Source organism: Patiria miniata, unplaced genomic scaffold (assembly GCF_015706575.1).
Source record: "Patiria miniata isolate m_02_andy unplaced genomic scaffold, ASM1570657v1 HiC_scaffold_10, whole genome shotgun sequence".
NCBI lineage: Eukaryota > Metazoa > Echinodermata > Asteroidea > Valvatida > Asterinidae > Patiria > Patiria miniata.
The window spans coordinates 9,085,058-9,099,276 of record NW_024037048.1 but is presented as its reverse complement, the minus strand read 5'-3'; the positions used below and the strand labels follow the sequence as shown (position 1 = coordinate 9,099,276).

The window sequence follows — 14,219 nt, the reverse complement described above, 5'->3', positions numbered from 1 at the left end:
GATTACTAGCTATAGCCATTAATACACCGTCATATTCGCTCACAAAAACGATTCCCATTACACTTACAAGTAATTATATGTATTTTCAGAAGTATAACTAAACATTTAATTATAAACGAGACCGTGCGTAGCTTGAATTATTCTTTGAGAAAATTTGTATAGTACTATTTTGGTTTGTGATTCATCTCCTTTCACACAATATCACAAGAGGTGAACGATGTCATTCCCTGATCAATCTAGGGACGGGAAGAAGTTTTTACTGATTACTTTGTAAAATTAAGGTTTGTTTACCTTTTAGATTGTAATTAGTGTATGTTCATGTTTTAAAAAAAAATATATATCAATCATTTGAATGAATCTCCATACAATTTCTCGTGTGAGTGTTCAGTTAAAAAATATGATTTCATTTTAGCATATTATTAATACAATTATTCATTTCGTTGATGGAGTAATTCAGTGTGCTCTAATGAACAATGTGCCAAAAATGAAATGGCAATTTACTTACAATCCTTTCTGGGAGGAGGAGGGATTAAAAAAAAAATAAGGGAAAAGGAAAGGGGGGGGTTCTTGAATTTCGAAAATGCATAATAAGAAAGTGTACATCAAGAAAGTGTGGAAAAGCTGTTTGGAGGGATTGAGGGTAACCCTTATTTTTTTTTTTTAAGATTGTTTTGGAGGAACGCTTGAACTCCCTTCTGTAAGAAAAATTCCACACAATAGTCCATTTTCCAAAGTAAACAAAGTGAAAGCACAATGCGCGTTTACCCGTCTGACAGTAAACGCGCCGCCATTGTTCGGCCGCGCATTCGTGCACAAACATGGCGCGATGTCCTATCCAGTCTGTGTATATGGAGATCAATGCCCAAAACCGACTTCGGGTCGGTTTGTCCATCATTTTTAATAGTCGGGTCGGGTCGGGTCGGGTCGGTTTCGGTATTACGTTTGCGATTTCTGGGTCGGGTCGGGTCAGTTAAGCCATTTTGGAAAAAAAAACCCCGAAATAAACCGAAATAAACCGAAATGAACCGAAACAGAATGGAATTTCACATGGTGCACTATTTAGTGCAGAGTCACTGTGCGCGGTGCCACTGAAAATGGTAGTATGTGGTCTGTCTCGATCGGTCTATAACATGTAGGCCCACCAGTAGGTCACGTTGTGAGTGCCGCACGGCATGATTCAGTTACTGAAAGGCAACATTTTCTTTTTACGCGAAGTGGGTCAGTTCAGGCGCAAAAAGCTGACACATTTTGCCGAAGTCAGATATTCGGTTTTTTCGGGTCGGTTCGGTTTCGTTTTTCTTTGAATTGTTGTCAGGTCGGGTCGGGTCGGGTCAGTTTTAGGTAGTCAAGTTCGGTTTCGATTCAGATTCGGTTAATAAAATAAATGTTGGTTAGGTTCGGCCTCGTCAACCCGACCCGCGACATCAACAGGCGATGGGCGCTCGCCAGCGCCACCGTCCGAGGGCGCTGTTGACCACTAACCTTCATAATATTTGTTTTTGGTTAAGGGAACGCAGGCGTTTTCAAAATAATTTATATAAATGTATTAGAGGAATGATGGACATGCAGTTTCAGGAAGTCCGTTTCTAAAACTGTGCGGGGGTGGTTCAAGAAACAAATTTCTCGATTTTCGGGGGGGGGGGGGTTGCAGTTGCAAATTCGAAAAGTGGGCCGGAACCATTACCATGCCACCGTTGACCCAGTCTCCCCCCCCCTCCCCCACTCCCCTCATCTCCCCCTCCTCCCCCCCCCCCCCCACCCCACCCCACCCCGACGTTAAATTATAGCATATTATGGCTGCTCAAAAATAGAATTAGAATTATTATCTGAGCAACGTTAACGACTAGCCGTTTCGAAGTTCCGGTCCTTGAACTTTATGTAACATAATAGCGGTGGTTTGAATATAGGTAATGGTATAAACTGCATCTATAATATTGACGAGCATCATAAATATAGAATTACAATGGCGTCCGAGCGTTTACCCAGCTTTTGTACTTTACGTAACATATGGTGTTTTAAAGAGACACGTTTTATGGCATTTGTTGCATTCCCAGAACAGGGACATAATTAGTTCAAATTGCATTTTGGCCGCTGCCAAAACAAATTTTCGGAGCACTGAATCAGTTTGTGAAACTAGAGCAAACGGTGAGATCAATTTTCGGGTTTCAAAAGAGGGGAAAATGGCCAGAGATGCCAACCTGCGAGTTCCCTCTGCACTTTAACATAAAGTTCATTCGAATCAACAAGATCAAATATTTTATCCATCCTACATGAATAGTCTATGTCATTAGTTTCCCTGTAAAATACATTAATATTGTCGAATAAAAAGCAACTTTATATTGTGTACAAGGGGCCTACGATTACAAGGTTTGCTTCTTAGTAGGTTCCTCTACAGTTTCACTATTTGTCTATAAAGCACTTGTTTGTATTAATTACCATAATCAAAATACATGTCACTGTGGAAAATAAATGAACAATGAACAATGAACAAAATAATTGCTTCCTTATGTGTCTCTTTATCCCAAAATTTCACCCGTCACCATCCCCACCCCCCGCCCACACGCCCTGTCCCGTTTGTGCACGGTGCATTCAAATTAGTCATTCATAATGTATTATAGACCTGATAATAAGTGTCTCCCTTTTAAATTATGTTATGTCAATTCGGTCGGGCGCATTTTCCCCTTTTTAAGGCCCAGTATTTTGTCCCCTCCTTGGCTCGGAAAAAAATGGCAGCAGATACAACTACAAAACGCTCTTCTAGAGTAGAACAGTCTCTATGTATGCGTGGATATTGAGACGGGATCTGTGCTAGAATTAGACGGGTAATCTTGTATTGATCAACTCGGACAGATTTAATTAAAATGAAATGACCGATGTTCCAAGCTAGTCACTCTGACTACGCTGCAGGTGCTGCAGCACGTCAGTTTACACAATTCATCTCGAGAAATCTTTAATTTGGTCTCAATGTTAATTGGGCAAATGGAAGACACTTGTTTTAATCAGTCGAAGTATTGATTCGTACACTGAGCCGTGTGACTGAAGGTTTGTGCATGTGGGCAAAATAGTTCATTTGTATGTTCGTGCCACTTCAACAGGCTTCCATAAGTACATTTATATTTTATATTTTCATGTTTACTTTTTTGGCAATTTTTCATGAACAAATTTTACTCTGCAAATCGTTTATTAGGGGTAGCTGTTTCGTTGAGGCACTTTTAAACCAGCATTACTGTTTCGAAAGCGAAAACTGTAGAAAACGTTTGAATAAACCCAAGTTGATTTTTAAAGATTACAAGTTATTAACAACTGAAGAGCCTGATTCAGTAAAAAAAAAAAAAATGTAAATTTTATACATTTCAGCTTTGTACTCCTTCCTCTCCGACTAGTTTTGAATGTTTTCCAACTTGTATTATAATCATATTGCGTGTAAGAAATTCAAAACCACAGATATGAATTGAATGATACATGCATTGAATAAAGCGTATACTAAACTATACACACACCGCTTACTTATAACACGCCCTGTTGGGGTTTTGTCCCCTCAAATTATGGATCATGTTGTGATTGGTCCGTTTAGTCTGACGTCATTTTATTCCCCCTGACACGTAAGTATGCAATGCTGTACTCACTGATCCCATGATACTAACGTCTTGAATCGAGGCAGACCGAAGTAGCACTAGGCGGCAAAGCATTGTCATTCATTACTGTACACATTTCCAACGAGTCGACAATAAAGCTAGGTGCTTCTCATTCTATCTGCATGCTTAGTGTGTCTTCATCAACGAGCAACGGAACTTCACTGATTCGGTAAGTACAAACTTTGCGAGCCTGCGCCTCTGACCTTTTCAATATTTTTTTCCAAAAAAAATAAAAGTTTAACGAAACCATTTATTTATGTTTTTATTTATTTGTTATTTATTTAGTTTTTTGTCTTTGCACAATGACAAACAAAGTAGGAATTATCGTTCGTGAATGCCACACCTTTCAAAATCATTATTTTTTTCCTTTTTTCATGACCACAATCAACAGACATTATACTTGTTTTGATGTATATCCTAAATGTATCAGATCACTAAGGCCTGAAAATTGAACCTCTATGCGTTTGGGTAGGAGTCATGGGCGTGGAAATAATTTTTTTTCTAGAGGGGGCAAAGCGCTCAAACTCCTTGAACTTTATCAAGCATATTCTCAATTTATCATTTTGTCGAGGTTGGGCGGGGGACATTTGCCCATCCCATCACCCATTGACACCCATGCAGACGCTCATGTTGTTGTTAAATGTGCATTAAATTAACAGCAATATGACTTCGGCGCACCTCGTCTTCCTTTCCCCCCCCCCTTTTTTTCTCCTTTTTTTCGAGGGGGGCAAGGGGAGGTGGCAAGCGCCCACTTGCCCACCCCCCCCCCCCCCGCGACGCCCATGGTGGAGTCAAAATAAGTAGTCACGAACGTGTATTTTCTTTGTTAATACATGTACTACGTTCCCCTACGTTTCGAATTCGCTTTCATGTAATCACCAGTTACTTTATATTTTGTTTCAGGAAAAATCAATGTCCTCATTAAGCATTTCTTATTTGAAAGGGTGGCACTCATGGCTTGAGATGCCCCCTAACACTCACACATTCTCTTTCAATCAGTGGCGTAATCATACGGTTAAAATTCGGGGCACCTGGGGTGCACGCATTTTCCAAGGGGCGACGTGCACCCCCGCCCGCCGCCCCCCCCCCCCCCCCCCCGCCGCTAGTTACGCCACATTCAATATTAGATGGTCACGTGGTTTTTCTGAATATGACAGTGTAAGGACTATATAAAACAAGAGAATAAAATCACACGAACTCACCCCATTAACCATCGACACGAGTCAAAAATCAGATTGATACTGGGAAAAGAGTCAGTTTGGGTCGTTTCTTCAATTAGAAAGGAACCTTTTCCCGGTCAAATCATTAACACAGCATCAGTTCCGACAGCATCTAGACAGCTTATGCAATATGCATTATAAATTTCGGATGGAAAATATGGTCCTTTTTAAAGACACTACACTGAAGATATATGTCTGGTATAGCAATTATAATCCCGCACACATAGGAGTAGGTTAGAAGAATAATACTGTCTGATAATATTTGTCTGATGAATATATTTTAATATGAAACAATAATTCATGACCTGGAACGGAAGGTTTTTTGGTCACAACTGGCCGCCCATCATTTCACGAAGCATCTGGATTCCAAATCTTAAAACAAGAAACGCATAGAAAATGTCATTTGACATGTTTACTGGAACTCCTTTTCGCTACGGCACGCTGCAATCCATCCAATTAAAGTTATCTGCAGTGATCAATTAGAAAAGGTAATACGGAGATTAGGCGTTGAAGCGTTCTTATTGGAATGCCTTTGCATAAAACTAATTCTCATATAAGCCTGAATAAAGATTAAGCGAAATTGCTTGACGACGTTTCCTAGTAATATGGATATCTAGTACGTCATGTATGAATAAATATTAACGGAAAATCAATGTGAGACGGTCGTGGCCTTTACATTAATCACTGGATAGATGAATTATACAAGTACAAACCAGACTGGAATTGTCTGAATATTCGAACTTTATCAAAGTCAACTGTATTTAACATAACAGTTACTGGACAGTTTGCATGCAAGCCCCAATTTCTGAAGCTCGATCATTTGGTATGGTTGCATTTTGGGACAGGATAAAACTCGGATATTGGCGCAATTTAAGCAAACCGTTCATTCTTTGGCAGTGAAGTGAGAATATTGATTTCACTGTGTGTCCTCGATAAAAACAGAACTTGAAGACAATTAGGCGACATCTGTGCTGCTTGGTAAGACTGCCCGAATTAAAACAAGAAGCTTATCACAGGCTCGAAATAGATTTTCTCATCAAGAGTCTGGTCAATTTAATTAAACTGTGCAGAACCAATAATAGATGTTGAAAGCAGATGTGGAGTTGATTAACTCAATGACTTATCGTGTTTATCTGAGCTGCGAAGATGATGTGCAATTACAGATTCACTGCTTTCTAAGCCTATATCACATCAACGGCTGAGCAACTGACTCAACATTCCAAATTATACAACAAATCTTTGTAATAATTATTTCCCTACGCAGGTACAAGTGCGTATAGCCAAGATGGTACCACACCACTTCACCGTCGGTTTATGTCTTCATGTGCTCATGCTGCTTCCATACCACTCGGTCTTGGCCGGTTATAAAACTACCAGTTATGGTATGCAAGGTGGTTCTATGACATATGGAACCAGTGGTCGGATCAGCAGCAGTGGTAGTACTAGCAGCAGGATCGGTGGTGGCAGCATGGTTGCGCGCTACACCGGCCTGCAACATCGCGATCTCCTCGACGACGACAACGGACATTACGTGTGCTCTCTCCAAGACTGCATGCCATACATCCGCATGGAAGTCACCATCGAACTCAGTATTCAACAGAAACTTGAAGTCCAACGTAAGCGGAGGTTCATTCGTAAATGGCGTGGCGATAACAAGCTCTACCGCGCCTCAGCCAAGATTCGGCACACCCCTATAGTCACACTGACCCCAGCACAGCAGTCGCAAATCCTGTCCCGATTTGGCAACTACTTCACGTCAGGGGAAGACCTACCACCGATCACACACGTTGGAGCCAGAGAGAAGCGCAGCGCTGTCAGCATTTGTCCACGTGTGGAGCAGTGGGATGCCTTGGTGTTGGGCTTAACGAATGACGATGAACTTGTCCAAGTTGTGCAGGTGAGACAAAGACCCAAACTTTAGACCAATCGGAGCACAGGCCCCCTTCCATGGCGTAAGCATTGTGCTAGCTATTGTTCAGATAATCTGTCACAGGGCAGCTGCTTTGTACAATAGCATGCACAATTATTTCTCCATTGAAAGGGGCCTCATGAATGTACAGGGCGAGTAAAAATAAAAAGGAGACTCAAATAACAGGACCATTTCTTAATGAAGTTCTACATGTAGCACTAGAAGAACCAATTAAAATCATTTCAACCAGTTATCACCGTAGATGTTTTTTTGACGTTTTGGGTTCGCAAATGCTATAAAAACCAAGAAAAACAATCGTTTTCCTGTAGTCTGGTTCTCTGACTCCATTTCAGATGAAACGGAGCAATTTATAAATATTTGGGATTTGTAGGGTCAGGAATTGTACCCCTTCATGTGAACAAAGGATTTTTGGAAGAACATGAAAATATAATTTTAGAAAAATGGCTTAAATAAGTGGTTTTTCAAGTCCCGTTTTGCTGTACTATCTTTTGAACAAAACATCTTATAATAAAACCAACTAAGAAGCATTTGGAACGGTCCTCAGCAACAATATTAGACATCAAGTTTGAATACTGCCCCCACTTTAAAAACATGCCCGATTCGACGTTATTTTTTTTGGTGGGACAGACAACCTGTACACAATTTCTTCCGCCCAATTTAAACATGTAAAACAACAGTCCTGGAAATTTGGGGAAAAGGGGATCAAGACATGGAAAAATGGGGTGAGCAGACTCTCCACCGCTGTTCCAGAGGCTCACATTCGCTTATTCCCCCCCCCCCAGCCCGCCCGCCCGCCCGCGATTTTTTTTCTCCCAAACGACATCTGCATAGATGGTTGTTTAGCGCCCTCTACGATACTTTTACGATACGCACGCAGGTATATAATTATTTGTTTCCCTGGTTGGTTTACTGAACACGGAGTTAGTGTGGTTTTCGCAATTCAACTGCACAATAAAACACAGTAATACGCCAGACGGCGAAAAATCCAAAGAAACGTAAACGTGAACGTTATTTTCGTTCCGATTGAGACACTGATAAAACGTCGCAATCAAATTAGTTTTTTTCGGAGGTGTTTTTTTCATCAAGTGTCTTGCCAAAATGTCACAGTCCTATTTGATAAAAAAAATTTCTGTCGTTTTATTGTTATATCTCCAATATCAAAAACTTATTTGTAATATGAAAAAGTGATTGAAAAGACGTCCTCCGGTGAGCTGTTTTTACCCCCAAAGAACTGGATACAATTCAGCCACAAGAGGGCGTGTTGTACGAGCTAAAGCACGGGCATGCGCACAAACCTAATGTTGCCCTGGAAACAGCGGTGGATTTGGTCAGTATCAAATCAGGCAGAGAAAGTGGCAGAGAAATTATTCGAACAAGTCAATGGATATTTTGTTGTCCTAAAACGAATCTCCAGACCTAGTACATACTTAAATTTGGTGGGTTTTTTCTACTCAGTTTCCAGATACGGGCGACACGCAATGGATTCTAGATGAGCGGTGCGCGCAGACTGAATGCAGCTTCGTATCTCACTGTGGGTGTACCGCGCATACTCGTCTGGTTCGAGCCGCCGTCATCAGCTTCGACCAGTCGGTCGTAGCCGAGAAATACATCAAAGTGTACTGCTGTGTGGCTAAGTTTCTCAGCTGAGCCAATCAACACAAATTGAGATCAGCCCTGGTTCTTTACGGATATTTCCCTCAGGGTAGGGCTTACAAAATTAGCACTTACTTCAGAACATTATAGTTCGCGGGAATTCCAGAAGGGACAAAATTGTGAATTATTTTCCAGTTTATTTTCCTTTTTTAGAAGATTGTTGGTCGCACTATTATGCCTGAATCTCAAGAAGATTTGTCTCCAGACGTTTCATGTTGTAATGTTTCTTAGGGGCGGGGGAGGCTGGACAATGATTAACTGCGCTTATTTCGAAGAAGAAAATAATGTAATATTCATCCTTTTGTGTAATATCCTTAAAAAAACGAACTTTGGAGGACGAGAACGTCAACAAAAAGCAGACAAAAAGTCACGCTTAGCTCAAAGTAATGCAAATTGTGGGTCGATTTCGTTTTAAACTGTTCAAAAGTAGCTTAGAAAATGTAAAAATGAGCATGTGCCTGTTTCCTCTTAATGCATGAATATTTTTTGAATGATGCCAAGATGTTTAGTCTTGATATTTTACGTTAAAAAGGCAAATTAATTTCTCAACGAAGAGGGTGTCCTTTAAATTCATGCGAAAGCGTTGAGGGCACCGTATATTTGCGTTATGTACATTGTGTTTAATACTTTGCCTTTACTCGTTTGAATGTCTTTAATCGTGTTATGATCCATTACTAACATAATCCTTCAAAAACTCAGTATGATAGAAGATTAGCACACTGACTCTGTCAGCATTTAAAGATTTTAAACTTATCAAGGCTTTAAACTTCGAACTTTTGAGAAATTATTGGATTATTTAGCGATTTCATAAGATTGAATTTATAATAATTATAGTTTCCGCTTCAATAATCGGTTAAAATTAACATATATTGCTAATAAACGCATTTTTGCCCAAAACGGTTTTCTGATTTTTAAAATACCCGGAGAGTTAAATTAATATTGTTATTTTGTTTGAAGTTAAAAGTGAAATGTGCATACGGATTACGTATACGTGGGGGAAAAAACATCAACCACAAAACCAGCATTAAAAAGTGGGTCGGCTCTGTATGCTTCCAAAATAGCGCCACCAACGTTGGAGTGCGGTATCAAACACAGCGATGGATGACGTCCAAACAACAAGCACAAGGTTTATGCTTGCCGTTGAGGGCGGGTGTCTATACGTCTGAAGGTTTTTTGTTTTTTAAATGCACTGCATTAATCCAATCTTAATGAGTATCTGTTAGCGTTTTTGCGGACAAAACTCATCGAAACTGGATAATAATATTCAAACACATGACGCAACTAAATAATCGCACCCCTTAAAAATGTCTCAGAATGCAAATCGTACACCTCATCACAACACAATGCGATTGACTTTTTGATCATAGTTGGACATTTTGATCCTAGAAAAAAAAGTAATTAATACAACCTGCAGCTGTTTTCATCACAATTTCTAATTGATATTTTCCTCAAACATGTATTTTTAGCTAACAGAATTTAAATTGAGATCGATGTTTACAAGGTTTATGACAGTGAAAATGCCAACATCACATAAGGAACATCCCCTCGCCACGACAAGACGGAGAAACGTTAATCTCGTATCGGATTAAAGCAAAGTATTGTTAGGTATTAAGGATCCGCAGGTGGGTTTCGTGTTATTAGATTTATTCATGAACGGCACTGCGGTTTATTTGAGACTCTTACATCTGAACGAAGACTGATGTCACTCACCGACAAATCAGCCATTCTTTCCTTGCGTTGGGTCTCAACAGTTACGTTTTTGAAGCGACGTAAATCTTTTGTAACAGTTATTTTTCCGAAGTGGAAGCATGTTGTTGTTTTTTGTGATGAGTGCTGTTTTATGCCATCATATTTCTCAAGCAAATCATCAATATTTTGTTGGAAGTGATTCCAAAGACGCCTACCCAGCATGCAGCATCTCCGACTGCTTAGCGTACATCAACTTTCGAGAGACGTTACACTTGACGTATTTTCAAAAGCAACAAGTCAACTACCGGCGTAACTATCTCCGCAGCGTGCATGCACAGCCGGCTGACGAGCGCCGGGGCAGGAGCGCGTAGGCACGGTCAAAGGGTCATCGAAATCACGCTAGAACAACAGGCGAAAATCCTGGCGATGTATGGTAATTATTTCACGAAGAGGGGTGATCTGCCAGTCCAGAACTCAGTTCAGAAGCGAGATGTCGACATCTGTCCCCGGGTACAATCTTGGGACGATCTTATACTGAGGCTAACAAACGACGATGAGCTCATACAAGTCGTACAAGTAAGCTAATAACTTTTAATATTTTTAACCAAATTTAAAATAATTTTGTCAATCATTTAAAACGATTATTTATGCGATGGCTTCAAAACAACGGTTGCACACCATGTGTTCGTTAACTATTTTTTTTTTTTTTTTTTTTTTTGCATAACAAATTTTCATTCAGTACTGCTATTTGATACGGGGAGCATGACTAAAATGGTGGCAGCATGATAAAGGTCTATACCTTAAATCTAAAACTAAAGGTAAACTGTTATGGAGTTATTTTAAATGCACTAAAAATTGACAGCACCAGAAATTGTACCATCAAGAGTTACATCAAACCGGGCCCTTGGTGGTGCCACCTACCCGAGCGCTCGCAGCCATCCCCGGTACGCCTGCTCCGATTCCCCCACGGTCACCAGACCGATGTTACGCTGATCGGACATCCGGAAGAACTTTTTCAGCTTCGCGATTTCCTTTGGCTTCAGGTATTCCAAGAGTTTGTTCTTTGTGATTTGATAAGGAAACATTAAGCAATTAGCTTCTACTCCAGATATACCCGTCGCACATTTTCCGCAGTCCTGCATGCTCCCTCAGCGAAAATAAATCAGGAAATCTAGGGTTTTTTCCCAACAATTTTCTCGCACTGTAAAGTAACATTATTCTTGGTTCATCCCACTTTTTTGTGATGTTGCATAATTTTGTTCTTCGTCTTCATTTGTTTCCCAAATAAGACATTGGTATGTAAGCCCCGTAATGTAGAAAATGCCCCGTGTGTTTCTTCTAGTTTTATTCAATTCAAAGTTTAGAGAGTTCGGCGGCAAAGTTTGAACTCGGCACAAATATTTCTTGACCGCAAAATCGCCTAAATTCCAGCACGGCGGAATTCAATCGACGACGCGCGCGTGTTATATCAGCACGCGCGCGTACTTAATTTGCATGACAAAAGTTTTCGTCCGGAGAACGAGAACACGCTCCATTTTGTTACCTGCGGTTCTAGCTGCAATATTTTTATCGTCTCCACCATGCAGTAGTCCCACCAGGATACGGCGCCGTCGTTGTCTCGGTCGTACGTCCGGAACTACGATAACAATACACGAGGGAACATCGTGTTCGTTAACTATTAAAAAAGCAAACTCGGTTAACTATTAAAAAAGCAAACTCGATCGGAAATATCTCGGAAACTGCGGGCCGAGAATTCGTGTTCATGCGTGAGTCACGTGATTTCAGCCATGTAATTTCTGGAAGTAGTGTAAGTTTTGAGTAAAATTAAATCAGCTTTTTGACCCTAGTGACCCCATGACGACCTTTGACCTCAGTTGGGTCATGTGACATGTTGGGGCTGGGCTACTGATACTTTTAACAAAGTTCAGTCAAAATCGGTCAAAATATGTAGGAGCAATAGACAATGTCAACGTTTGTTACAAACTAACGAAGATACATGATGATTTGTTGAGATGCTATCCCGCAGCTAAAAACACTTGACGCGTGACAAAGTTTGCAAAATTAACACGATAAAAGTGGGGATCAACAATTAAATGAAGTTTATAAATAATTCACGATTAATTCAACAATCGTTTTTCCATCGGCAAAAAGAAAACCTCTTTCGATGTAGATCTGCATCCACGCCCTGAAAGTCGTCGCACATTAAAAAGTCCCCAATTTCTCTGGAAATGTTGCTAAAATCTTCGATACTCTTATAATTTGTCGCAATCTAAACCTGGACTTTCTTTCCACTTTTTGATTATTTCAGTTTGACAATGATAACAGGCAATGGATCCTGGAGGAGTCTTGCTCCCAGTCCACCTGTAGCTTCGTTCCGCAGTGCGCCTGCGGCACATGGACCCGTCTGGTGAGGGCGCTCGTCGTCAACTTCGATGAGACGATCATCGAAGAGAAATACATCAAGGTTTATTGTTGCATCGCAAAGAAAATATCAGTTTAGAATTGAGAAATATTTTGAAATGTGAAGCGTCTGCAGAGTAGAATTCATCAATTAGGGATGGCAAATGCAATTTCTGTTGATAATTAATAAGTAACACCTTCTAATTTGAAAGAAAGCTTTTAGTACATCCATTACTAACAAAACTGAGAATTTAAAGGGGCATTACGGCCAAAACTCACCGAAATTTTCATGTTTTGGATTGTTTACTTATCCTATTTCAAAGGTCTGGTTGAAAGAACACTAACCTAATGTCTTACCGTCCCGAAAAGACGGGGGAAACCCAGTTGTTGTTGTTGCATAAGGATACGTATTTCAAGTCGTCTCTTTTCAATGAACTGGACGAGTGTACACATTTTTATGGTTGTGTCACATAAATTACACACAGCACCAATACACAAATATTGTTTCTTACACGTCCGCAGAATGCGACCCACTGTGCGGCAGGATTCACAACTAGCACTCACAGCTCGATTTTTCTGGGACAAAATTGTGACCCCGAAATCCGTTCTCCCATGGTTCTCGCAGGAATAACACAATATAATTTCGTTTCAAACGAGTTTTGTAGCCCAATTTGGCGCATTCCAGGCCGTAATATCCCTTTAATGTGGGTTAACTACAGTATTTAAAACATATTCTGTATCTTAGTCTAAATATATAAATTATAGTTGAATCGATTTCCCAAAGATATTACTTGAAACAAAATTTGGTCATATCGTTACAACATAATCACGACAGAAAGAAAATGTTAGTTTAAAATGAATAGAAATTCATATGAACTTACGAAAGCTCCATGTTGTGTGTCCTTTGTGTGTTTCTCAGCTTTATCCGTGTTTATTACTTTGTCTTGCGGTTCATTGAGGCTAGACGCAGATTCCTAAACGGTCTCTACAAAATCTCCGACTCGCTCTAACCACAGTGCAAATGTATTCATATTTAGACAAAAGATATGCATTATCTCTAATTCTTTAAAAACAATTGTTAAAAAATATTAAAGGGCATGTTTCGGAAAATTTGGCAAGTTTGCTCGAAGTTGTGTAATTTACTGCATGCAAACCACCTCAGAACCCTAACAATTGCATTAAACACTTAAAGTGAGAGACTGCAATTTCAAGCCTGGTTTACGGTATGGAAGACTAGCAATTATCACTTAATTTCATGCGATGAGGTAAAAACCAGGCCACCGTTTGTTGTATGTGTTCCGCTAGCAGGTGTGCATACTGCCGCTGTCACATTAAATTAACGTACACAGGGCCGGCGTTGTTTCAATTTTAATTGCTAAATAAATATTATTTAAATATGATCAGAATATTTCAGTAACAGATAGAAGTATTCAAAGGTTATTTAGAAACAAAATTACATAAATCCTTGGTATTATAAAGGGAAGTTTTGTGAAGGGAGCCAGTCAACAAATTCTTAACACGTGAAGCTTAATAACGTATGGAATTATGGAAAATATAATTGTATGTATTCGTAACACCTGACGTCCGGTTTGATGACGTTACAGTATTTTGAAGCAAAACGTGAACATTGTAGGGGATATCGTTATTTGGGCTACGAATATATATACAACATGATTCAAATGATAGAATTAA

At 39.9% G+C, this 14,219-nt stretch overlaps 2 protein-coding genes across 2 annotated transcripts; both read left to right on the top strand.

Moving 5' to 3' along the window:
- The first annotated feature begins 3,652 nt into the window (after window positions 1-3,652).
- Window positions 3,653-9,353, top strand: LOC119737247. The gene is made up of 3 exons (XM_038211446.1): window positions 3,653-3,804; window positions 6,120-6,752; window positions 8,241-9,353. The coding sequence occupies exons 2-3, from the start codon at window positions 6,141-6,143 to the stop codon at window positions 8,430-8,432; spliced, it is 804 nt and encodes a 267-aa protein (XP_038067374.1). The 5' UTR covers window positions 3,653-3,804; window positions 6,120-6,140; the 3' UTR covers window positions 8,433-9,353.
- Window positions 9,354-10,468: 1,115 nt separating this feature from the next.
- On the top strand, window positions 10,469-13,062 carry LOC119737256. Its single transcript, XM_038211455.1, has 2 exons — window positions 10,469-10,703; window positions 12,436-13,062. Exons 1-2 carry the CDS (start codon window positions 10,554-10,556, stop codon window positions 12,625-12,627), a joined length of 342 nt encoding a protein of 113 aa, XP_038067383.1. The 5' UTR covers window positions 10,469-10,553; the 3' UTR covers window positions 12,628-13,062.
- The last annotated feature ends 1,157 nt before the right edge of the window (window positions 13,063-14,219 follow it).

Coding starts and splice junctions, on each gene's coding strand:
- LOC119737247 (XM_038211446.1), top strand. CDS start 6,141: ATGGTACCACACCACTTCACCGTCGGTTTATGTCTTCATGTGCTCATG. Junction 6,753..8,240: donor AACTTGTCCAAGTTGTGCAG/GTGAGACAAAGA, acceptor TTTTCTACTCAG/TTTCCAGATACGGGCGACAC.
- LOC119737256 (XM_038211455.1), top strand. CDS start 10,554: ATGTATGGTAATTATTTCACGAAGAGGGGTGATCTGCCAGTCCAGAAC. Junction 10,704..12,435: donor AGCTCATACAAGTCGTACAA/GTAAGCTAATAA, acceptor TGATTATTTCAG/TTTGACAATGATAACAGGCA.